At 33.4% G+C, this 26,595-nt stretch overlaps 3 protein-coding genes across 10 annotated transcripts; 2 read left to right on the forward strand and 1 right to left on the reverse strand.

Annotated features, from left to right (window-relative positions):
• Positions 1-2,680: 2,680 nt before the first annotated feature.
• LOC114274263 (uncharacterized) lies at positions 2,681-18,917 on the reverse strand. 6 transcript variants are annotated; one of them, XR_014330007.1, is made up of 3 exons: positions 18,446-18,585; positions 13,687-13,962; positions 11,790-12,357 (listed from the first exon to the last, which is right to left on the reverse strand). XR_014330007.1 is itself a non-coding variant. In XM_082869570.1 (2 exons), the coding sequence occupies exon 2, from the start codon at positions 7,237-7,239 to the stop codon at positions 6,214-6,216; it is 1,026 nt and encodes a 341-aa protein (XP_082725696.1). In that variant the 5' UTR covers positions 7,240-8,035; positions 18,446-18,892; the 3' UTR covers positions 2,681-6,213. The 6 variants fall into 6 exon arrangements, 1 of the variants encoding a protein (XP_082725696.1); XM_082869570.1 differs by lacking the exons at positions 11,790-12,357; positions 13,687-13,962 and adding an exon at positions 2,681-8,035 and having other exon boundaries at positions 18,446-18,892; XR_014330009.1 differs by lacking the exon at positions 13,687-13,962 and having other exon boundaries at positions 18,446-18,579.
• Positions 11,998-18,820, forward strand: LOC114274262 (putative cinnamyl alcohol dehydrogenase 6). 3 transcript variants are annotated; one of them, XM_082869571.1, is made up of 6 exons: positions 11,998-12,134; positions 12,220-12,333; positions 12,453-12,680; positions 13,658-13,952; positions 15,693-15,826; positions 16,178-18,820. In XM_082869571.1, the coding sequence occupies exons 1-6, from the start codon at positions 12,040-12,042 to the stop codon at positions 16,242-16,244; spliced, it is 933 nt and encodes a 310-aa protein (XP_082725697.1). In that variant the 5' UTR covers positions 11,998-12,039; the 3' UTR covers positions 16,245-18,820. The 3 variants fall into 3 exon arrangements, with proteins under 3 accessions (XP_082725697.1, XP_082725699.1, XP_082725700.1); XM_082869573.1 differs by lacking the exon at positions 15,693-15,826; XM_082869574.1 differs by lacking the exons at positions 15,693-15,826; positions 16,178-18,820 and adding an exon at positions 14,090-14,122.
• A 2,055-nt stretch (positions 18,918-20,972) lies between the features above and the next one.
• Positions 20,973-22,401, forward strand: LOC145791620 (uncharacterized). The gene is made up of 4 exons (XM_082871999.1): positions 20,973-21,049; positions 21,386-21,515; positions 21,635-21,699; positions 22,083-22,401. Exons 1-4 carry the CDS (start codon positions 20,973-20,975, stop codon positions 22,399-22,401), a joined length of 591 nt encoding a protein of 196 aa, XP_082728125.1.
• The last annotated feature ends 4,194 nt before the right edge of the window (positions 22,402-26,595 follow it).

Here is a 26,595-nt window from a genome sequence, read left to right on the forward strand (position 1 = left end):
CCTAATTAAAATGAATAAATAAATATGTTTTGTTCCATTGGGCCTCATTGTACTTGTACTTGGCGACTATGGGTCTAAGCCGACTCTGTCCTTTTTGGGCTTGAATTCAGCTTGAACTTCCAATTTAGCCCTAAATCTGTTTGGGCTTGAATCCAGCTTAAACTTCCAATTTAGTCCTAATTCTGTTTTGATTTCAATTTTAGATTTTTTTTTTATTTTTTTTTTTAAAGTAGAAATTAGTTTGACACTCATAAACAATAAAATAGAATTTTAAAATTTATTTTTGTTCTCAAAAAATGTAAACTACATGAAAACTATAAGTGTTTTTTAATGATTTTTTTTTTCACTAACTTAGCTTTTAATTTTCTTCAAAAAATTTAGAAAATAGATTTTAAAAACTAAATCAAACAAAGCACATTGATAAGACTTGACCCTAAGCATCCTAGTTTTATTTTTTTTTATATAATCGGTGGGAGGTGGGGAATGAGAAACAAGTGCAGTGGTAAGGCTCAAAACCTAATATCTAGTAAGGGAATACCTCGTTCACGAAAAATTTTGTAATACACAAAAAGGGGTCATAGCGAACTTGGTAAGTTTGATTTAAATTTTAATTAATTAATTTTATTTATACTTTTTTGTCATTAACATAAGTCTTAAATATTTGTAAAAATTAAAAAATTAAAAAAAATACACAAACTCTCTAATTGGGCTATGCCCATATCATGACTCATTGGGCTTCCTCATGACTCTCTAGAAGTTTAGTTTTAATGAGGAGGTCATTTAATTATTAGGAGGTAAATACTCGATACTTTGTAAGAATGAAAAGATTAACTACGATTGGTGTTAATTTAACCACTAACAACTGATTTTCATAGTTAAAAAAAAAAAAATCAAATCTAAACGTACACCGTATTTTATTGGCATGCAAATTCTAAGAAATAAAGCTACTCTACATTTCTTTTCGGAGCAAAATGTTATTGGCATGTCAACTAATAACGTTTTAGATAGTCTAAGAAAAACGAAGGCTAAAAAATATTTTTAAAATTAAAATCTTACTAATTTTATCATAATATCACCACCAACATTCTATCACCGTTGTCGCCACTTCGACTATACCACCATCCGACCTCCACCCCCAGCCTCACTATTGCATTCGACGTCACCATCGCCACCACCTCCACAATCACCATCACCACCACTTGTGCAATTCTCACTACCACCATCACTAATACAACTAGGTTGCAACCAAACATAAAAATTATTTTCTATCACAAAAAATTATTCAAAAAAATGATAAAAAGAGTTTTTCGATTAAAAAATATTTTTAACCGAACAAAGTTGCGTCAAACTTATAATCTGCACATAATTAAGGTGGAATTTAATAATTCGATTCAACACTTAAAACTAAATGTATTATGTAAAAGTAAATTAAGTTCGTTTGAAAATCGCAATTAATATCACTTAAAGGTTAAGTGACTCATAAATATAGGTTTAAAATTTTTATAAAAAAAATTAATAGAAAAATTTACTTAATATTAACTGAATTTATAACTACTTATGCATAAACATCATTGGATATTGTCACAACCTTATTATCGTCACTGATACCATCCCCTTCACCACCATCATCATTACCATCACCACTACCACTACTGTCACCAACATCATTGTCATTGTCGCTACAGGTATCGCCAATGTTTTATTACCTTTACCTCAATCGTTGTTGCTACTACCGCAACCCTCTGTCTCCACTACCATCGTCGTCTCTTCCATAGCCACCACCATCACCACACTATCCCTTTCCCATCACTACTAGGGGTGACACCAACCCCTTGCTGATGGGGTCCCCACTACAATAAAACTCACTTTTAACGACATGAAATGCACATCATGGTGAGGATTTTATGACGTGTAATGTAAAACCGTATAATAACCAGTCATGAAAAATCATTCACTTCAATGACTTGCCGCAGTATGCTGTTAAAATCCTTTAACATCAGATCTTGTGCATTGTGTTTGACTTTTCTACAACTACTTTTGCACGCCATTAATTTAAGGGACAAATCATGACGTTCATTGCTAGTCATTGAATATTTAATACAGTGACCTATTTTGCCTGTCGTAGATAGCCCAAGTTTCACAATATTTTTTGCATGATGTAGAATAAGTATATTTTTTATAATTAAAAAAAAAAAAAATCAACAAGTTTTATTTCACCTATTCCGTACAATATAAGAAAACATTGCAAACAAGCTTTACAAACACACACATACACACACACACACACACACACACACACACACATATATCAATCAACTACCAAAATATTATTTCAAACATCTATAAAAATAAAAACTATCCTTAAATTTAAAACCGCTACTGAGGGCCTTTTGTCTTATTACGGGCCATGTCAAAATATTATCCTCTCAAGGGGCAACCTAAGGAACAAGGAAGAGACTCAGCTCAATGCCCACTTTAGAAAACCTAGCAACTTGACTTAGAAGTCTCATAATCAGCGAGAATGAGTACAAGAAACACAAATCGAAACACAACACTTATAGTGTTGTAATCAGAAACTAAAGAAATACAAATGTTAGGACTATGTTGGTGAAGATCAGTATCAATGTAAGTAAAGAATTTAATCCAAATACTAATAATAATATATTTCCATATATATATATTTTTTTGATCAACAAAGAAAAAGAACTTTATTGATAAAACAAAAAACTATTACATCAATAAAAGAAAAAGGAAAATGAGTGCAAAAAGTATCATAGCGAACCTAATCAATCTTAACTAGGTTGGCACCAATAAGACCTCGCAATCATATGCTAGCCCACCATCACGAGTTGGTGAGGAACCAACCACAAACACCAAAAACAACCTCACCCAATAAAAAGCTAACCAAACCTGATACAGACTAAAAAATCCAAAACTACCAAACAGGAATAACATAATGAAATAAACAGACCAAAACTAGTTGACAGATCAAAACAACATTCCATATATAGTAGCAAAGTCCACCATAGAGTAATTACTCCTTTTATCAGTAATCCATCTTCACCAATACCAACCCAAACCAGAGAGCTACCAAGTAAAAATAGATAGAATTTTATGAAACCCGTAGCAGGAGCCCAGCATCAATACAAATTAGTTCAGCATAGCAAGACAGACACCACAATAGTTCAACACTCCACACTACAGCAATTCAGGCTAATATAACAGCATTCATCCACCCAAACAACATCTGATGACTCTAAGATTAGAAATGGAATCCTGGGGAAACAGAGCAAAAACAGGCTCAAGCAGCAGTAGAAGAGATCCAATCCACCAGCAAGACCTTAATTATACCTCAATAGCAAAATTAGCACAGATAGGAAGGCAATTCAATCAGCAATACCACAACAATACACATAGCATACACTGCTAGCGCAACCTAGATCAGTCATTAACCTCAACAGCCAGAGGAGTCCACCTAGATTAGACTTTAACCTCAGCAACCTAATGCTAATACACAAATCAGGCATTCCATCCATATCATTTGCCACCTTACACACTTCTTCTTGAAATGCACCTTCTCACTTGCCTAAGATTTATCACAAAATCCTGAACTGTAAAAATATGGTCTAAGTAATATGGTCTCAACCATAGTGCAATTCTGACTTTTATCACTTCACATAACTCAGCCATATCAGTGAGTGAAGCATTGAACACCACATCATTTCTGAGCTTCCACAGGGACCACAACATAACCAGAGGTATGTCCCTCCAAATCTTTCGCTCCTTACTGCTGAGCCTCTCCCCATCTCACCATAGAAGTAACCCTTCAATAGTTCTAGGTAAGGCCCTTTGAACATCCCACCAATTCAGTATTTCAGACCACACAGATGACGCAAATAGGTAGGACACCATGACATGGTTCACAGTTTCAATCTCAGCTTTGCAGAATACACATAAAGTTAATGCATTGCTTTGAAGCACACCAATTCTTTGAAGAAAAACTGACGTCTTTAATCTACTCTACCATGCAAGCCAACCCATAAATTGGACTTTGGGAGGCAAGTATTTAACCCACACTAGTTTACAAATACTCAATTGAGGACTTGCAGTAGCGAAACCTCATTATACATAGAGGACACTGAGAATACCTCTGTTGCTTCTGCTAATCACACTGGTCTATCAACTTGATTAACCACCAAAGCAGGTGCAATACCCAGGAGATTTTTAAGCCTTGTGACCCCACAATCTTCCGAACCATAGAGCCTTCCTCTAAAGTTAAACACCTAATCCCCTACAGTTTCCTTTCTCTCATACATTGTTCTTAGTAAAACCTCCTTATCCAAGGTTAAAAAGAATAAGCCCGGATATTCCTCTCTGAAACAGGTGGCATGACACCATTTATCCAACCAAAACCTTACTCTGCTTTCATCCCCATACTTTAACTGCCAATTATTCAGGTAAAACTGTAGAAGTGGGCTATCAGACATAGCAATATTGATTATACCTTTCCATACACTAGAGACACTAGGCCTTGTGCAGGAAGTGGGCACCCAATCACTAAAGTCCACCTTATACTTGCTACAAATAACCTTCCTCCAGAGTGCATATTTTTCATACCCAAACCTCCACCACCATTTGATTAGTAGACAGTCATTTATCACTTTTACTCTTCTTAGCCCCAGTCCCCCTTGATCCACACTTTTTCACAAATCAGCCCATTTGACCAAGTGTATCCTTCTCCTTACTTCAGCCCCCCCCAAAGGAATGAAACCTGTAATCTATCAATCACTTTAGATACCCCTTGAGGTAATCTAAACAAGGATAGATAATATACCAACAACAATGCAGTTACAGATTTGATTAAACTTAGCCTTCCAGCATAGGATAAAATTTTTTTTTCCAGCTAGTTGGCCTGCTACGAATCTTGTCCAACACTGGTTTCCAAGTTTGATTTCTATTAGGATTAGCCCCAAGGGGAAAACCTAAATATTGTATGGATAGCTTCTTGATCTTGCAATTCAAAATAGATGCAAATCTAGCTAGAGATTCATCTGAAACACCCACTCCACAAACTTGACCCTTATGATAATTAATCCTTAGGCCCGACAGCACCTCAAAACACCTCAAGATCCTCTTTAAGCTTCTGACCTCCTCTTATTCAGCCTCACAAAAAAGAATAGAATCATTCTCAAATTACAAGTGAGACAACATCACATCATCTGCACCAATTTGCACACCTTTAATAATTCCCATCTGGCATGCTCTTGTCAGTACCATATTGAGACCATCAACCAAGTTGAACAGGAAGGAGGACAATGGGTCACCTTGTCAAAGACCCTTTTGAGGACTAAACTCTTTAGTTGGAGACCTATTTACAAGTACTGAAATTCTAGCCATGCCAAGACACTCCATAATCCATTTAACCCATCTTAACCCAAAACCAAACTTCAGGAGCATAGAATATAGAAACCCCCAATTGCCTGAATCGTACGCATTCTCAAAATCAAGTTTAATGATCACACGCTTCTTCTTGGATTTCTGCCACCCATCTACTACTTCATTGGCAATCAAAACCCCATCTAGTATGTTTCTCCCTCTTATAAAGGCTAATTGGGTCTCACTAATGATGCAAGGTAGCACTTCTTTTAATCTTCTTGACCGGACTTTAGTTAGAACCTTGTATACTAATCATACTAAACTGATTAGCCTATAATCTGTTAAGCCCACAGGGTTTTCCTTTTTAGGGACAAGAGTAATAAAGGAGCTATTCAAACCCTTCACTAATCTACCATCCCTATAAAATTCCTTCATAAAATTGAGAACTTCCCCTTTCATCACCTTCCAGAATTTTTGGAAGTATAACATGTTGAAACCATCTGGGCCAGGTGCCTTGCTTCCTTCACAATCCTTCACTGTTGCCAAGATTTCTGACTCTAAGAACTCAGTTTCCAACACATCAAAATATGGATTCCTACTCACTGATTTGACTATGCCTCCTAACTTAGGTCTAGACACCCACTCTTCAGAATACTACTTCTTGAAGTGCTCAAACACTGCAGAATTCACTTGACTAGGTTTCTCAAGCATTGAACCACCAAAGGCAATGGATGTTATTTCGTTTCTACATTGTCTACCCTTGGCCATCACATGGAAAAATTTGGTATTTCGATCCCCTTTCAAATTCCAATTCAGTCTTGACTTTTGTAACTATGTCTATTCCATCATTCTATGAAGTCTCCATACCTCTTTACTAGCTACTCTTCTTCTAGCTTTCTCAGGCTGGTCTAGCTCTCTATTCTCTGCTTGAAGATCAAGATTATGAACTTCCTCCTCTATTGCTTTCAATTTGTTAGCCACAGACCCATACACCTCCTTATTCCATTGCCGAAGTGCTAGTTTCAAATCCTTCAATTTTTTCTGTAATATGAATCTAACCCAACCATTAGTCTCTGACTCCCTCCAAACTTTAACCACAAAGAAAGAGAAATTTGGATATAGACACCAAGCATTTAGAAACCAGAACGGCTTTGGGCCCCAATCCCTTTCATCTTCCATCAAGAGTAGTGGATTGTGATTTGAGATGAGCCTACGTAATCCCCATAATTTTAATTGAAAAACCTCCAGCCATCTTGGATCTACCAACACCCTATCTATCCTACTCCATTTCTCTTCTTCCCTGGAATTACACCATGTGAACTTTCTTCCTAATAAAGGTAGGTCTTGTACTTCACTATTCTCAATGAACTCATTGAGCTCAGTCATACCCCTCTCTCTTCTGGAGCAACCTTTTCTCTCACCAATATGTCTAATTTCATTAAAATCCCCACACAGACACCATGGTTTAGGAAAAGCTTGTTTCAGATTAAACAAACTATCCCAAAGCTTTCTTCTACCACCCACGTCATTCGATGCATAGATATTCAGTAAAACACACTCAAAAGAATTAAATATTGTACCTGATAAGAGTATGAACCTTTTACTACTGCAGCAAACACCAAGTTGAAATACCTCAGGGTCCCATATGCATAACAATCCTCCAGCTGTACCTTCAGAATCCACTGACATGAACTCCATTCTAGTCCTCACCCACATTTCTTTGACTTCTCTTTCTATAATAGCAGCTTTTTTTGTTTCTTGAATCAACACTATATCAACATTTCTGTCCTTCACCAACTTCTGTATCTTTCCCCTCTTCTCTTGCCTCCCAATTCCTCTAATATTCCAAATCAGTATCTTCATAAGAAAACATTATAAGGCTCCAATGAAATCCCACCTCCACAAACACCCTATGCAGTTGCCCCATTTTCCCCCACAAGCTTCTCCTTATCCTTCTTTTCTAGTTCCACCATTTTTCTAAGAACTTCCTCTTCTGTTCCATTATACTCCAAACCCAATATTTTGCCTAACTATACTGTTGCTTCAGCTTTATTAAGGATTCTTCTTCCTCCATCATTCCCATTCTCAATAGATGTCAATAGTGAGACTTCTACAGTTGCTGCTCTCAGCAAGGCATGTTTTGGAGCTGGTTTACTTGTTGAAGCACCCTTATGTCCGTATCTCCTCACAAGATCAAAAAAAACCCTTCTCTGAGGTTGTTGTCGACAGTTGGTCTTTTACTCCATTTCTTATTCCTTTTCAGCTTTATATTTGCATCACTCTTGCTGTTATTTATTTGGGCTTTTAACCCACTTGGCTCACTAAGCCCATTCTATGAAGAATGAAGCTCACCTAAAGCATTAGGCCCCTGATTCAGATCCAACTACACTTCTAGGTTCACTCTAGGCCGAAGCAAAGTAGACCCACTTAAGCTTTTTATAAAACCAGGCGTGTACACTTGGTTATTACAATTCTGACACTGTTCTGCACATCCGTAATTAACATCTGTATCAATAATGGCTAGAATATTTATATCCGGAAAGTACATGGCCAAATGGAAGTTAATGGTTCAAATGACCCTTGCATTTTGGATACCATCCATAACATTAACCTCAATTTTCTGGGGCAATTTCAACATTAGATATGATTGGTTTCTCACCTGCAAGAACCATCCATAGCATCAAAGGACCCTCTTTTGTTGTCTAAAACATGTTGTAAGAACATATCAGCAAAATATTCACCCAAAATATTTTATATTCACCAAAGAAGAAGAAGAAGAAGAAGAAGAAATCAACAACTAAGAAATCAAATAAACATATTCAAAACCATTGGCTTAGGCTCAATCAATGAACGACTAGCAACATACATGATCTTTTCAATCACACTAAATACCAAACACATAAAGGGCACCACACCTCAATCCCATGAATTGTAACTCTACTCTTTTCATAACAATGTCATGCTTATCAAGGGTAGGAAAATAGAAATAAAGAATTTTTTTTTTTAAAAAAAAGCAAAACAGAAAAATGAGTATGTTCCTTACCTAAAAGCAAATATAGTCCTTCCAACACCAAAAGCATCACTTATTCACGCCAACAAAAAAAAAAACATAGAATAGTTTAAAGAGATTAAAAAAATATACCCAAATACCATATAATACATCCCCAAAAAAAAAAAAAAATCTACAGAGAAGAAACATATAAGAAGAAGCTTAATAAATTAAGAGAGAGCATTTCTTACCTGAATAGAAGAAAAGTATTCATAAAAAAATTATAAGAATAAGAAATGAATAACATTTATTAATAAGAGTATGAGCCATGAATCACAATGGAATGGAAACACTCACAGAATGACAATGGAAAAATTAATCATTTTAGGCCATGTTTGATTCACAACATTAATAGTGAGGTATTAATAATCCTATCAAATTAATGTGGTATTAACTATCCCACCCCTACCCCATTATTAATAATCCTACAAATTTGTTGGATTAATTATCCATTGGATTAATAATCCTAAACCAAAATATCAAAACAAACATAGGATAATTGGGCCCACGGATTAATAATCCCAATCCCATGCTTTAATCCTTCCAATCAAACATGCCCTAAATCCACTAAATTAACAAAGATGTGTTGCTAGGCAGACAATCGAATGCGCATAAGAAAAAAAAAGAGAGACGGACTGAAACGCTATTGTAGCCACTCAAATAACTCTGTCCAACTATATATCATATGCATTAAATTAATTTGAAATAGAAAAAATTGTAGAGTAAAAAAAACTTCTTTGTGTTTGGTAAGCAAGCAAAAGCCACGATTACAAAATCACACTAGCAGCAACATCCAAGTACTAATGGTTATGGAACTAAGTATTATATTATTTTGATGGTCAATAACCGAAGTTCAAATAATTGAAAGTTTTGGACAAAAAAAAAAAAAATCCTTAGGGCAAGTTCTATGATTCTATTATACTTAAGAAAATTTGTTTGGTGGGTGTAGTAATTGTATGGATAAAACCATGCCCTCAGTATTTTAATTATGAGTGTGTTTACTGTGGGATTGGTGACCTAAGTCTTTAGAGCATGTTAAGTTTGTAGCTAGCTATCTTTTGTTGTCTCATTGTAGTGCAACTCTCTAGAGATTGTGCATGTGAAAAGGGTTGTTTATATAGTCTTCCATTACACTATATCTATACTAATATAAAGCAAATAGTTTTGTTGGTACTATAGATCTCATAAAAAAAAATTCTCCAAAATGCCCAAAACCGTGACATTTCTTATAAATTGCTTTCAATTATCTCCCACTGCTTCAAAAAATTATACTATAATTATCTAATCTAATTATCTCTCATTTCTCTCAACTCCTTGTTTGATTTAAATAATTCAAAGCACAAAAGAATTTCACAAAATAGGACACAGATAAGCTGCAAATGCAAATGTGTACATCACCCTCCAAGATTCAAACCACCGAGTAAGTGAGCTTTCACTACAACAAAATACACTTTTGGCAATCAAATTTGGCGACTAAAAAATATTTAGTCGCCAAAACATGTCGAATTGGCGACTAAATTTTTTTTTTGTCGGCAAATGTACAATATTTAGCTACTAATTTTTTTTAGTTGGGAAATATTGATTATTGGCGACTAAAAAAAATTTAGTCGCTAAAAAGGCCACAATTAGCGACTAAAAAATATTTTAGTCGCTGTATAGATAGTTTTGGCTATTAAAATTTTTTAATTGCCGAATGAAAAATAAAAAATTTACTTTCAAACTTTTGGCGACCAAAAGTTTGGTCGCCAAAAATTGATTTTCAGCGACTAAAAAATATTTTAGTCACCAAAGAATTAAAATATTGGAGGGAAAATTTGAATTTTTTGCGGGATTTATGAAATTAATTACGGACTAAAATGTTTAGTCGCTAGATTATTACTTTTAGCGACTAAAATAACATTTGGTCGCTGTTGGTTAACGTTTTGGCTACTAAAATAAAATTTAGTTAGCATTTGTCCGTAATTAATTACCCTACACAGCCCTCTCCTATGTCACTCTCTCATCATCGATCTTCTCTCTCTCTCTTTCTCTCACTCCATCGCAGGCGACCCTCCTACCGGCCACCACTGTCGCACATGAGCACCCACCTCCTCACCGGCAACGATACGACCACCTCCTCACCGGTGACGGTACGACCACCTCCTCACCGGCGACGGTACAACCCATCTCCCCAAGAGTAGCTTTTTTTCTCTCTATTTCTCGCTCGCAGCAACCATTGAAGCACACCTGGTATTTCCCCTTCTTCTTCCCCTTCCTCCCTCTCTCTCTCAACCATTGAAGCACACCCTCTCAAATCCAATTCATTCTTCTATTGTCCTACATAATGAGTCTTAATCGTACTCCCATTCAATTCTAATTTTCTTTTAATCAATTAGTTTGTGTGATGATGATGTTACTATTGTTGTTGTTGGTAGTTTATTTGTTGCTGTTGTTTGGTCTAAGCTTTTTATTATTGTTGTTTTCCACCCTCTTACTCACTATGTGTTTGACAAAATGTCAAAACGAAATTAGAACATGCTCAAATTTTAGTGATCAAAATTAATGAATGTTGATAAGTGTGTGGATTTTAAATGAAGGGATTTGATATTCAGCTTTGTAGATTTGTAAGAAGATTGATTAGTGGACATAGATTGATAATTCTGAAGTGAAGGATGCATAGAGATAGGAAAAATGCATTTTGCTAAAACAACTGAAGTAAATGGACCTAGTGTCATTTTGGTCTAAATTTTATAACTGAAGTAAATAAATTTTGTCTATATTTATACAAAATATGGTTAGAATTTGAACGAAGACAACATTAGGGACGGTTCAAATACAAATGAAATAAGTTGGGGATTGAATTGATGTAATTAAAAGATTGGGAACAAAATAAATAGAGCTCATACTTTAGAAATAATTTAATTATTAATATGTTATGAAAAGAATTTTTCTTATATTAATTATGGTAATGCATGTACCAAAATGTTGGTAAAACTAATCCCTCTCTGAAAACATTTGATTCACATACAACCCAAAATATATATATATATATATATATTACTGAAAATTTTCCACTAATAATTGAGTTCATTAACACATTTTATATGGCTGTATATAAAAGTGGATATATTAGAAGATTCTTGTCGATATGGTTAATGAATTTAAAATAATTTTATATTCTTCCATAAAAATGTATAGTTGAGAAATATATAATTATTTAATACTTTGTTAAACAAGACATGTCATTAACCAAAGTTTTAATTAAATATGAATAATGACATATAAACAGAATATATATATATATATATATGTATATATATAATATTATACACAATGATGTTTTGAGTTATGAACATGACATTTTAAAATCATAAACTCATCGAGATACCATAAATTATAACTATATTATTCCAGTAAATAATTTATAAAAAAATAATCTCAGAAAGGAAACATTTTCGATTAAAGTACTCATAACTACCTACCAACCCAACTACCACATGCTTGTCCCATGCTGCACTAAATACTATAAGAGGAGCAAACTTCGTCCCATCTTAGAACCAAGTTGCTGTAGCCTATACGCTATACATTCAAGGAATCAACCATCCCAACTCTCTCTCTCTCTCTCTCTCTCTCTCATGGCTCAAACAACTCCAAACCACACACAAACTGTTTCTGGCTGGGCAGCCCATGATTCCTCTGGCAAGATCACCCCTTACACCTTCAAAAGAAGGTATGCCCAATTAATTTCAACTATCTTTAAGTTTTAGTATATATTATAGATACATGTTAATGTTTCATGTGTTATGTATAAGCAGAGAAAATGGCATCAACGATGTGACCATCGATATCTTGTACTGTGGTATATGCCACACTGATCTTCACCACGTTCGCAACGATTGGGGCATCACCATGTACCCTGTTGTCCCCGGGTAAGTAAATAACTGCAAAAAAGCCTAATTGTACAGAGAAATTTCACGGAATGGGACACAAGTAAATTCTATTAATATAACAAATGTTTTGTGTGTGTGTGTGTGTGTGTGTTTGGTAGGCATGAAATAACAGGGTTGATAAGCAAGGTGGGAAGCAATGTGAGCAAGTTCAAGATAGGGTACAGGGTGGGCGTGGGATGCTTGGCGGCGTCGTGTTTGGAATGCGAGTTCTGCAAGGACTCGCAGGAGAACTACTGTGGCCAGATTCAGTTTACATACAATGGCATTTTCTGGGATGGTAGCATCACCTATGGTGGCTACTCCAAAATGCTTGTTGCAGATCACAGGTAAATGGCCTATACCCTACCCTGTTTTTCCCCACCCAATACGAAAATATGAAAAAATTGCCCACAATTTTTTATCCCCCAATCTCTCTGTCTAAACTCACACAACTTTTGAATCACGTGAAAATCTCGAGATGCAAAAAATTTGAAAAGTGATTCAACTAGCTATGAATGTTTTGGACAGAGAATAGAACGATTTGAGGACAAAGAATCTCTCAAATACTTTGGATAATGTTTTATGATTTAAGATAAATATGTTAAAAAGGTCAATAATATTATTTTATGATTAATGCTTGAGACTTCCAAAATTGGTGACTCCAGGACTCCTAATTGATGTGGACAAGGCATGTATATATGTATGTATTTTTTTATTTTATTTTATTTTTCCCTCTCTCTCACACACGTGCGTGAGGGTCATGCGGGTTGAGTTTTGTAAGGTCTGTATCAAAACCCTTATTTTATTCTCCAAATATCTCAACACCCTCTTTTCTAAAAGAATATACAATTATTACATAAAAAAATGTTTGGTAGCTCTAAAATAAGAGTTCTAATTATGTGACACTAGCTCATGTGTAATTATTATTACTTTTCATTGGTTTCTTTTGTCTTTTTTTGACTTGCCAACTCACTACAGCTCTATTTAGAGCTCTTGAATTAGAGTTATATATCATTGCTCTTATTATATTTATGTAAAAACAAAAATTGAAACATAATTCAACAATTATGAGTGTTTCCAACAAAGGCATCTATCCACAAATTTAAGTGGTAGTACAGCTACAGAATCAAACAAAATAAATATATCTGTAATATTTGTTATTGTGGGTCTCATGGACATTCCACACATTAAATATTTCAGTAATTTTCCATAATTTAATTCCGTGTATATAGCAGAGTAAAACATTGACACTAGCTTGAAGTTCTCTTGGTGTGATTCAAATTAAATGTGGTTGGTTGTGACTGTAATTGGATTGGGTGGACAGATATGTGGTGCATGTGCCAGAAAACCTACCAATGGATGCAGCAGCACCATTGTTGTGTGCTGGTGTAACTGTGTTCTGCCTATTGAAGAACAACAACATGCTTCAGCTTGACTCCCCTCCCAAAAAGCTCGGAGTGATCGGACTCGGAGGGCTCGGCCATATTGCTGTCAAATTCGGCAAGGCCTTTGGTCACCATGTCACTGCCATCAGCACCTCCCCATCTAAAGAAGACGAGGCTAAACACCGGTTGGGTGCAGACGATTTCATTGTCAGCACTGATCTTGCTCAAATGCAGGTTTGCTATTCTTTTAACATGAATGAATGATTTATTTTCAAAATTATGTTTGAAGTTTACTTTGATAAAACAAATGTAATTTGATCATATAACTTCCAAAGTTTGATTAACTTCATTTTTTTACATAAATAATCTAGATGATATTCCTTACAAAATGAGCCGTATAGATCATAGATGTGAACATGGGATGGGCTCTAAAAAAAGGCACACCACAACAGTTGTTATTATATCAAGGCACAACAAAGATCTAATAAGGTGCGTATTGATATACGTTCAATCTGATTTTTTATTAACGATCTATTTAGTTAGGAGATTTAAAAGAGATTTGAAAAGAAAAAAAGAAAAAATGTGTGAAACTATTGGGAGATTTGGGAAAGAATTTAGAAAGGAAAAGAGAAAAAGAGATTATTATATCATTCTTATCTATTTATTGTCAAAATCTGCGTGATCTTATTTCCTCCTAAGTTGTCATATCATTCTTATCTATCTGTTTGCTCGATATTTATGGGGATGTAGTTATTGAGATGAGAACCGCGAAGAAATTCATTTTATGAAACTGAATTTGTCTTTGTACTCGTACAAAATTAGAAGCATGAGTAGAAAGAGGAAGAATTTTTTTTTGATATTTTGTTGACATAGTGTGGAATCTATCCATTTGTGTGCAATAACTTGGTTTTCCATTTTAATTCCTTTATTTTTGTTTATTTGGTGAATGACAAAATTTATTGAAAAAGATGAAAAGAATCAAACAGAGTACAGAATAGAAATCAAATGGAGGAGAACCTCTACACCAAGCCAGCCAACACAAACAAACTACCATCTCCTAGATAGAGCAGAAACAGAGCATACTACTATCAACAGAAAAGCATAACAAACAGCCCAAATTGGATTAATAGTTTTCCTATTTTTTTAATATCTTGATGTACATGTGATTTATCAAAAAAAAAAAATCTTCATGTCCGTGTTCTTAGCCAAAAAAATCTTCATAGGTGGAGGTTGAAAGAGTTGAGAGTTTTGGACAAATTTGTTGATTAGTAGTAACATCAGTTATATTTGTTTTACTTTGAACAGATGCATCAAACTTCAAAGCTTAAATATGGTAGGTTATATGCCCAAGTTATCATAGAGGAAAGGAAAAGATATAAGGGCTATTATCACATTGTGGTCACAATTGAACATGGTCACCAAATTGAACATTGTCACCAACTGTTTGAATCTGCTTTCACAATTGAACATGGTCACCAAATTTACCAGAAAAAATTTCACAAACTGCTCTCTCTACCTTATTACTCACAAAACCCTCCACCATGCATATCAGGGCTATTATTACATTGTGCAATTTTATCAAGTGCAAGTTTAAACTCATGACCCTTTGGACAAACCAAGGTCAGGCGTTGACATGTGTCAAGAAAACAAAAAAGTTAGGATCATAGCGATCATTGGTTACAATCACTTGATTAACTGGACAAAAGTAATAATGCTATTAGTAATTACTTTTAAAATTCATCTATCATAGCAATCGATCATTGGTTACAATCACTTGAATTTGGGAGGTTAATAAACTCTTTTTGTAGGCCCACATACAAAGATCATTTTTTTTTAATCTCATTAGTACTTTACATTAAATTGATCACAATATAAAAAATTACTGAATAGTTGTCTTTGTGGGCCATTAGCTTAATTTGTATATATTATTTGTAGTCATTATTTTCAAATATTGAGTGTCATGGTAATTTGTAGATTTCAAATGGGAGATTGGTCAGGACTTGGTGCGCACATAAAAAATCAGTGACTTGCTTGACATTTTCCAGCGATGATTCATTTCTTATTTCTAGTTCAAAAGATGGCATGATCATTACTTGGCCTATGATCGGGTAAAAAAAGTGAATCTTCGTTTTTTCAACAATTTAATGTTTGTATTTGAATGTCGTTTAGTTTTATTTTTCAGGAAAAATAAATAACTGACTTTGTAATCACATTGTTTGGAGCAAGTTTGGTAGACGAGACAGATTGTTGGACTGTGGCTTTAAAACTAAATTTTTCGTTGGAGCTTTCATCCTCTATAACGGGCCTATTAACTGCATCAAGTGGCTCAAGTTCAATTTTTTTATCAAGCTCCCTCGATGGCACATGCAATGTCACTTAATTATGTTAAATGTTTCATAATAATATCTTCCTAGCATGAGTATTTTTGTTTCTCGAAATGACTTATTTTCGTATTGTAGGTATGGGGCCTTATTATTGGAAGACTTTTACAAACTCGAGCTTTTCCACTACCAATTACTACAATAGTTGTTGATCCAACAGAGATGAAGTTATTTTCTGGTAGTTTAGATTACTAGTGGATATTTCTTTTTTGTATACGGAGGACATCATTTTTGTATGATTATCTGTTTGTATGTAATTATTATTTTGGGTTGGATTATATTTGGTTTGTATAGAATTTGATGTTACCAGACCAAATTTTTGGATGGTTGAAAGTGAAATAGAAATAGACATATGTATTGTTTTGTTTATATACAGGGTGCAGGTTGCACGAAATAAATACAGGTTGTGCATAAATTAATAATAATAATAATAAAAAAAAAACACTAAATAAATTTTTTGGTGACTAAATGTTTAGCAGCCAAAAAAAACAAAATAACACTTGTTGGCTACTAAAAATTTAATAGCCAAAAACAAACTAAAGATTTTTTGACGACTAAAAATTTAGTAGTAAAAAATATATGAAACTTTAGGCGACTAAATAGTTTAGTAGCTAAAAAAAAAAATATGAAAATTAATTTTTTTTGGCGACTAAATATTTAGTAACTAATAATAAATGATACTCTGGGCAACTAAAAATTTTAGTCGCTGAAAATGAAAATTAATTTTATTTGAAACTTTTGGTGACTAAATATTTAGTCGCCAATTTATGACTTTTGGCTACTAAAAAATATTTAGTCGCCAATATCTCGTACTTTTCCCTACTAAAACATAGTAGCCATTTATAGGACTTTTGGCGATTAAATTTTTTTTGATCGCGAAAATCTTCCCCGACCGTTTTCCCGCGACAAATCTAGCGACCAAAATATTTAGTCGGGAAAAGGCTTCGGCGACTAAAAACCTTACTTTTGGCGATTAAAACTTTAGTCGCCAAAAGTGCATTTTCTTGTAGTGTTTAGCTCCAATTTTAGAACCTGGTTCAAACCTTCAATCCAATTCTTAATCAAAACCCTTAAGCGTTGAATTCTGGTACCTTGAATTGGTTCGAATTTGAAACTAAGATTTCATTAACTAAAAAGAAAAATAACTTAATCAATTCAGCAGATTGTCACAGTATTTGACCAAAATTTCGACCAATGAACCAGTGGATCCATACCCAATATGTGTGAGAATAAGGAAACATATCAAAAGGATCATACCCTTATCAAAGGTCAAAAAAGAACAGAAGAGAAAGAAACTGTGGAATCAAATCCCAAATTAATATCTCAATATTCAAAATGATATCCTAGTCCAATAAAACCCATTACATAATGCTACCAATGCCTTTTCGATCCCCATAAGTAATAGAACAACATGAGAAAAAGAAAATAGGAGAGGGTCATACCCTTTCCAGTTTGATACCGATAAAGCCCCAAAATTCTCTTGTTTAATGTCAAATAGTGAGCAAAAGAAAGAACATACTATGATAATCAAATGCAGATATTAGGTGCATTAAAGACTTTAAAATGTATGTAATGTTTCAAAAGATATGTAATGTTTTTGACTGAAAGGTCAGAGGTAAAAACATAATGTTCTTGAAGAACCAACTCAAAACACAAATTAAAGACTATTGTAAAAGGAGAAAAGCAAATATAAAACTACAACAAACAGAACAAAAAAAATTAAAAATAAAAAATAAAAAAAGGAATAAGAATAAAAGATTGTGAAACAGTAAATTACATCAAGTAAAACTCTAAATTCTTGGTGTTCTGTAGCCTAATTAGTACACAAAGTAATTTTTGAATATGTTAAATCAATTAATTAATTGAACAAAAGGCTTATAATAAAGAAAATATTGACTTATCATTATACAGCTTCAACTATGATTGACAAGAACAAATTCTTTAGAGAGAGAGAGAGAGAGTCTCTCTCGATATATATATATATATATATATTGGGATGCATTAGCAACCACCTCAAGTGCAACCAACATTCCCCAAATCTGAAAAACAATTTTTAAAAAACAAAAACACCGAAAACAAAATAAATAAGAAAAATACAGAAAAAGAAAGCAAAGAAGGAATTGAACCCACAATCCAAAAAAAAAAACCAAACCCATCTAAACATATTCACATATGTGCAAACCCCATATCCAAAAAACACCAAAAAACCAAACCCATAACCCAAATTTAGAAATTGAAGGGCACATATCAAACTGATTATGAACAAATTGAGAAGATTAATTGAATAAAGAAAGCATAAATCAGTAAATTGATGGAAACCCAGAACAAAAAAGAAGTGGAACTCACAGAAGCATAGTTGGGATGGTTAGCAGTCATGGCGGCAGCAGTTTCAGTGGCCAATTCATCGAGTTGGCTGGTGGTGACACGCCCTTGTGAGACGAGGACAGAGTCGCATTGGTGACGCCCTTTAGGGTTTCTCTCTCTTCGCCATTCACCAAAATCAAATCTAAAAAACCAATCTTCACTCCATTGAAGAAAGAACACCCAAATCAAAACCTTACAATCCCTATCACCAATTGCTCGACCCAAATCAAAACCCTAAAACCCTTATCGCTAATCTGCAATGGAGAGAAGTGGGATCAAATCGAGGTCGGTGACTATGAGATAGGAATGACGATGGAGGGTTTTTAGAGGCAGAGAGAAGAGAAAAAAGTAGATAGACAGAGAGATATGGAGATGTAGAGATATATTCTGATATATATATATTTTTTAATATGTGTTTTTGGCGTTGGAGCTCGATTTTTTTTTTGTTTTTTTGTTTTTTTGTTTTTTGTTGTTGTTATTTTGGTGCAATTTTTTTTTTGAGTCATCAATTTCACGACAAAAATCGTGTGTCGTGTAGAGTGAAATATGTTTAACGGCAAGCATGCGTGTGTTGTATAAGTTTGGCATATAAAAAATAATATATCTTTTTATTTTTTTATTTTTTTTCATTACATCACCTTTTTACTTTTTTACATATCTTTTCATAAAAAGACAAAAAATATTATTTATAACATGTAAAAAAAAAAATCGTAAAAGTAAAAAATTACGACTTGCTTTTATTGTATGTCATTGATGTGATGTCGTGAAAACCCAAAGAGCCTGTTTGTTCTGAAGGATAATACCATGGGATTAGTTCCGTTGTTTGATATGAATTTTTTGCTCCGGACTAAAAATCCCCCCCAGACTATTAGTCTTATATTCAATGGCTTATTGTATCCGCGCGGGAGAGGGGGGTTGGGACACAATTCGTGAGACAATGTATCCCATGGGATTAGCCATTGAATTACATCTTTGACCCTATCTCTTTCTTTTATCTTTTGCCTATTGTGCTTTCACAGCAACTTCATTTCACTGCAGGAGCTTCATTTCATCTTTAATCTCCGATCTGTTGAACCTTTGCATCCGATCTTCATTCAGGTTTGAAACTCATTCTATTTATTTTTTGCTGAGCTTCATTCTATTTATTTTCAGCAGCTTCATTCTATTTATTTTCAATCTTCTATTTATTCTCTGATCTACATTTCATCTTCATTCAATTCAAATCTGTAACCTTTATCTCTTTCTTTGCTATTTATTTTTTATTTTGATTCCTTTTTTTTTTCATATTTTTTCAGCTTACATCTTTGATTTTGAAACTCAAGTTCATTCTACATCTTTTATTTTCATTCATTTTTATCAAGTTCTACATCTGTGATTTTGAAACTTATTCTCATTATTTATTTTTTCAATTTTTCTTTTTTTTTAAAATATATTCAGTGCGATGTTCTGTGGGCAGTGTTAGTTGAGTGCTCTGTTTTATTGATTTATGTATCTTTACCTTGGATCTATGGTAGATGGCAAGTGTACAAAGAAAAATCCATGCTCTATTGGTTGAGTGCTCTGTTTTATTGATTTATGTATCTTTACCTTGGATCTATGGTAGATGGCAAGTATACAAAGAAAAATCCATTCAGTTCAGATCTATAACCTTTCATTTTTCATTTTTTTTTTTTTTTACTTTGTTTTTTGTTTATACAAAGAAAAATCCATGCTCTGTTTTTTGCCACATTTGGGACAACATCCCGAAATAAGGATTCATTAGTACTCTTGACATTTTATAAGTAGGAGTGCCTTTTTTTTGTATAGTTATATTTCAAAACATTAGTTAAAATCTAAATGATATAGATTTGTTAGAATATGACAAAAGTAGAGAAAAGAAAAAGGAAAGTTAAGATGAAGCTTGATAGAATCTCAAAAACACAATGGTAAGACATGCAGCAAAGAAATAAGCAGTTTTTTTTTTTTTTTTTGAACCTACACAGACTAGTCCACAGTTTCATTTTGTTCAAATAAGAAAAAGACAATAGTAAGACATGCAACAAAAGAAGCAAGTAGTTGTTTTTTGGACCCATACACACTTGTCCAAAAACGATAGAAATTGAAAATATTTTTTTTCTAGATTGTAAACATCTATTGAGTGTAATTAATTATTCCATTGTTCATATTTTTATTTATTTTTGGATTGTAAACATCTATTGCGTGTAATTAATTGTTCTATTGTTCATATTTTTATTTTTTTTTATTTTGGTGGATTGTAAACATCTGTTGAGTGTAATTAATTGTTCTATTGTGTAATTTTTTTTTGTTTGTTTGTTTGTTTTGTGGATTGTAAACATGTGTGGAGTGTAATTAATTGTTCTATTGTTGATATTTTTTTTTATTTATTTTTGTGGATTGCAAATATCTGTTGAGTGTAACTAATTGTTTAGTAAATTGTTTATGATTTGCCGTTATGTTTTCTCCTTTACTTAATTTATTTGTAATTTTAAATATTTTCTTGTATATAGAGATGGATCAGAATATCAACGATTTTAATGATGAGAATAACGATGAGCTTGAATTATACGTAGTGTTGCAAGCTATAATGTAAGAACCACATGCCTTATGCACCGTAGCTTTTGTTGTCATTGAGGTTATCTTGAAAAGGTATTTATCTAAGTATTGCCATAACCTTATTAGAGGGCCCAATAGATTGCAAAAACAAATGGACTATATTAACCGTTTAGTGAGAGAAAGTGACATAACATGTGTTGAACAACTCCGTATGGATCGGCGTGCTTTTTTGACCTTGTGCAATATGGTTCATACAATAGGTGGGTTAGGGCATTCAAAATATGTCACTTTATAAGAGAAAGTGGCATTTTTCCTCTTCATCTTGGCACAATACTTGAAAATACGAAATGTTAAGTTCAATTTCTATAGGTTTAGAGAGACTGTTAGTCGATATTTCAATGATGTCTTAAAGGCTATGTTGCGTCTGCAAGCCAATTTACTCGTCACACCAAATCCTATAACTGAAGCAAGCACCGACGCAAGGTGGAATTGCTTCCGAGTAATGGATTTGTAAAAATTTGGTAACACTACATTACTTTTTTTTTTCTTTTATTAAATCTTTTTTACCAAAAACAAAAATCATAACTATTATAATGTTTATTGAATTGGTTTGTTTAGAATCGTCTTGGAACACTTGATGACACCTATATTAAAGTTCGTGTACCTGTGGTTCATCAAGCAAGGTATAGAACAAGAAAATGAGAGATTGCTACTAATGTTTTGGGAGTTTGCTCCCAAGACATGAATTTTATATATGTGTTGCTGGGGTGGGAAGGGTCAGCGACCGACTCTAGGGTTTTGAGAGATGCAATCAATCGACCTAATGGCTTAAGGATCCCAAATAGTAATACAAAAGTACTTAATTTTTCTTAAATCCATGAATACAAATTTAATCTAATGCATAACATTCCATGCACAGGTTACTATTACCTAGTGGATGCGGATTATACGAATGGGAAAGGATTCTTAGCACCTTACCGTGGTCAGCAATACCATTTGTCTGTTTGGAGAGAAGGAGCAACACCAAATAATTACCAAGAATATTTCAACATGAAACATGCATCAGCCAGGAACATCATAGAAAGGTGTTTTGGAATGTTGAAAATGAGATAGGCTATATACTTCACAGTGCATCATATTATCCCATTAGAACCCAAAATCAAATTATCACAACATATTGCTTGTTATACAACTTCATTCGACGAGAGATGGTAGTTGACCCTCTAGAGGATGATTCAGACTTAAAGGATGCCTTAGAAAATCAACCCCCAATGGGAGATGATTTTATTGAGACTGTTGAGACATCTAACGAGTGGACTGAGTGGCAGGATACATTTGCAATGCAATTGTACAACAATTGGTTGGCTAATGGAAGGGCTGGATAAAGATAGCTTTGTGTTTCTACTTTGCTTTGTTGTTAAACCATTTAAATTTGTGATGTATCATTGCTACGTACGTTTATGAATAATTGACATTGTGGATGTTGAATTATATTTGCAATGGTTGGTATTATGATATATATGTTTGTGAGTTATTTATATTTTATGGTAATGCATATGAAATGTTCAATTATTACTGTAGGCATGAATGATGAGGTATCCGGTTCTCGTAAGAAAAAGAATGACAAGGTTGATTCATTAAAACAAAAGCGAATATGGAGCCCATGTGAAGAGGACTGTCTAATTTCAACCTTGTTGTTCATTGTGAATGATGGAATGAAAGTTGGCAATTCTTTCAAGGCAGGCTATCTTATGAAATTGAAGAATAAAATGGCGGAGTTGTTACCCGGGACAGATTTACGTGGCTCTCCCCATATAGAATCAAAGATTAAAATATGGAAGAAACAATACAATTCTGTGTCTGGTATGCTTGCTACTAGTGGATTGGATGGAGTGATACTGAAAAAAGAATTGACGTAAAGAGTGATAGTGTATGGGAGACATATGTTCGGGTAAAGTTATCTCCTTTTAGTTATTTAGGTACTATTTCATATATGTATTTTAACCTTATGCTAAAGATATTAATTGGGATTAGTTGGTCATTGTCGAAGGACAACGATGCAAAACACCTGAGGAACAAAACCTTCCGACATTTCGATAAATGAATTCAAATATTTTGCAAAGATCGAGCTACATGAGAGTTTGCAGAAGGCCCTGCTAATGCAGTTGAGGCTATGAACGCTAAGGAAGATGTGTTTTTGCATGGTCTTGCAGATAATGACACTTTTCTGGAACAAATGGGATTAAATAGTCAGACTAGTAAAGCAATAGACTATTCAAACTTAGCAACTCAATGGCCTTCTGATAGTTCTACCAAAAAGAAAGACAAGAAAAGACCTAGAGTCAATGATGAAGTAGTTAAAGGGTTGACCATGTTTGCTGACAAGTTGGTGGATGTCTTGGGAACAACCAATGATAAGCTAGAATGCATTGGAAAAATAATGGGATATTCGCATGATCTTACATCTAAATGGGCATCACTAAACGATGAACTTACGAAGTCGCCAATTACTGTAGATGAAAGGTTAGATGCTTGTGAAATCATATCCCACGATGTCCAAAAGCTTAACATGTTCTTCAGCTTGACACATGATGATAGACTAAGGTGGGTGATGAGGTTGCTAAGTAGGCATGCTCTATAATAAACTTGTTCCATTTCATTGAAGTATTTTCTTTTTGGCCATGATTTGATATGCATGGTAGGGAATGTTTTTTGTTAAGTCTATTGTAAACTTGTTGATAGACTTAATTATTGCTTCTTTTGTGTACAAGCACCCGTATTTTGTTAACTATAATTGGGATACTTTTTGTATATTGTTTCTGTGGTTGGCTTTGTATAGTATCTTTGCTTTAGACTTAGGATCATAATAGAAATTGTAAAGTGTCCTTCTTAGCTCTTTTTCTTTTTCTTTTTCTATTTCTATTTTCCCCTGTCTCAATTAAACTTTGTTTCCTTTTGGGATGCATGTTGAGAAACACAGCCTTTATGGTGTTTATATTGTCACCTAATTGAATAATTGAAATTGTATATATTGACTTTATGGTGTTTATATTGCCAAATAATTGAATATATTGCCAAAGCTTTAACATCAACTACTGATAGTTTTTTATGTTCAATGTGATGCGGTATATTTGTCTACCTCTACAAAAAAAGAGGTTATCATTTTGTATAAAAAGAACTTCGGGGCATTGTTGGATATGCTAGTCTAGCTAGATGTTTAGTTGAACACTTGAAAAAATTTTGTTTTTAGATTTCTAAAACATAACAGTTTTAAGTACCTTTGTCATGTTATTATCACAATTACTGCCTTATCCTGATATACTAGAATTAGCCATGAAGTCAAAAAAATTTCGTATTTTGTGCATTCATGGTATTAATTATACTTAATAAAGTATAAACAAAATTTAAAAATCTCAATTACAAATTAAAATAAATTTATGTAATATTTATTAATATTCTATTTATTTAATATTTTAAAAGTTCTAGTAAACAAATTAAATAAAATTTATAATTCAAATTTAATATTCTTATTATTTAGTAAATAATTCAAAAGGGCAAAATAGTTTTTTGAACATTTATCATTCTCCATAATATCCCAAACAAACATGAGATTTAGTAGAATAGTCCAATCCAGACCTCTAATCCCATGACTTAACAAACATAGGATACAAATCCAGTCCAACCAAATAGTCCAGGGACAATGTATCCCAAGACTAACAGTCCGGTGGATTACAATTCCTCCTTATCTAGTCCATCCAAACAAACACACCCAAAGTTCTTAAACAAAATTTATTTGTATTATTAATATTTTATTTTATATAATTTAGTTCTTTTAAAAAATTAAGGATCCCATCAAATAAAAAACATGTTCAATAAAACGGCGAAATGTAGTTATATTCTAAGAGTGGTTTACCCTCCACATGTAGTTTATTGTTGGTAAGTAACACCACGTGTCCATATTGATATGATGTTACCATGACACTCAATTTTACTTTGTATGGTAAATAGTTTTCAAAATTAGTTTTTAAGTTTTTTTTTTTATTTTTCGTTTGTCTTTGATGAATTTTTTAAATATTTTAAGAAGATTTTTTTTTTTAAACTTTTTAGATTAGTTTAATCTAGATACACTTAAAAAAATAAATTATTTATGAATTTTTTAAAATTTTTTTACTAAATATAATGAATAAAAAAATTTAGTTCATTTTTCACAAATATTTTATTTTTAAGTGCATTTAAAAAATGACTAAAAATTCACTAAAGAAAAAAAAAACTCAAAAACTGTTTTTAAAAATTCAAAATCAAACAAAATAAATATTTTTCAGTTTAAAATTTGTAAAACATAGAATGCATTTGGTTTAGTTTTGAAATCAATTTTGAAATATAAGTTTTTTTAAAAGAGTTTTCAAAATTTGAAATTTTGTTTGGTTGTACATTTTGAAAATAGTTTTGTAATTTTATAGTTAGAGTTTTGTAGTTTGAGATGTTTTTTATTTATTTATTTTTTAGTTGAATAGATGGGTGTGAGAGAAAAAGTAATTGATTGATGTATAGCATGTGAGAGAATGAGAGAGAAAAGAGAAAAAGTAAATGATTAAAACGTAGAATGTGAGAAAATGAGAGAATAGATAGAAAAAAAATTATTGAAAACAGTTTTGAGAAAATTATAAACTAAATAAATTTTAGATTTTGACCTCTCAATAATTATTTTCAAAACTAAATCAAATAAGGCCTTGAGCTTATGAAGCGAGTCAATCTATAAAAATTCTTGAGTCGCTACTAATTATCACTACACCATAATTACCAACATCACCACCTCCTCTACCATCACCACAACTACTATCTCTCCACCTCCACCACTATTATTTAGGAATGGCAATGGGCCGGGCCGGGGATGCCACTCCCCGTCGCCGATCCCTGAAGATTAAAAAATCTCCATCCCCGGCCCCGACGAGGAAGGCATCACCTCCCTCGTCCCCATTTCCTAACGGGAATCGGGTTTCCCCGACCCCGAGAAATCCCCGACAGACCTGTAAACAACACACAGAGATCTGTTCAACACACACACAGATCTGTTCAAAATAATAATAATAATAATAATAATAATAATAATAATAATAATAATAATAATAATAATAATCTGTGTATGGAATCAACAAAAAAATTTTCTTAAAACACACACAGATCTTCACAACACAAATAGAGATCCGTTCAACACACACACAGATCTGTTCAAAATAATAATAATAATAATAATCTGTATATGGAATCAACAAAAAAAATTTCTTAAAAACATCATCAACAGCATTTCTTAGTGTTGAAAATTTTTTTAGTGTGACATATAAAAATATAGAGATAGATACAACAAAAAAAAAATAGAGATAGATAGATAGTGGCGGAGGGAGGAGGAGGCGAGAGAGAGAGGATCTGAGTGGCGGAGGGAGGATCTACTCAGATCTGAGAAAAAGGGAATCGACGGTGGCGGTGGCGATGGCGGGATCTGTTCAAATCTGCCGTAGCGGAGGGAGGAGGAGGCGAGAGGTGACAGTTCGGCGGTGGCGGAAGCGACAGAGGAGGAGGAG

This window comes from Camellia sinensis, chromosome 5, assembly GCF_055761805.1.
Source record: "Camellia sinensis isolate YWXY chromosome 5, ASM5576180v1, whole genome shotgun sequence".
Classification (NCBI taxonomy): domain Eukaryota; kingdom Viridiplantae; phylum Streptophyta; class Magnoliopsida; order Ericales; family Theaceae; genus Camellia; species Camellia sinensis.

Coding starts and splice junctions, on each gene's coding strand:
- LOC114274263 (XM_082869570.1), bottom strand. CDS start 7,239: ATGAAGATACTGATTTGGAATATTAGAGGAATTGGGAGGCAAGAGAAG.
- LOC114274262 (XM_082869571.1), top strand. CDS start 12,040: ATGGCTCAAACAACTCCAAACCACACACAAACTGTTTCTGGCTGGGCA. Junction 13,953..15,692: donor CTGATCTTGCTCAAATGCAG/GTTTGCTATTCT, acceptor GGTAATTTGTAG/ATTTCAAATGGGAGATTGGT. Junction 15,827..16,177: donor ATTACTTGGCCTATGATCGG/GTAAAAAAAGTG, acceptor TTCGTATTGTAG/GTATGGGGCCTTATTATTGG.
- LOC145791620 (XM_082871999.1), top strand. CDS start 20,973: ATGGATCAGAATATCAACGATTTTAATGATGAGAATAACGATGAGCTT. Junction 21,050..21,385: donor GTAGTGTTGCAAGCTATAAT/GTAAGAACCACA, acceptor CAATTTCTATAG/GTTTAGAGAGACTGTTAGTC. Junction 21,516..21,634: donor CAAGGTGGAATTGCTTCCGA/GTAATGGATTTG, acceptor TGGTTTGTTTAG/AATCGTCTTGGAACACTTGA.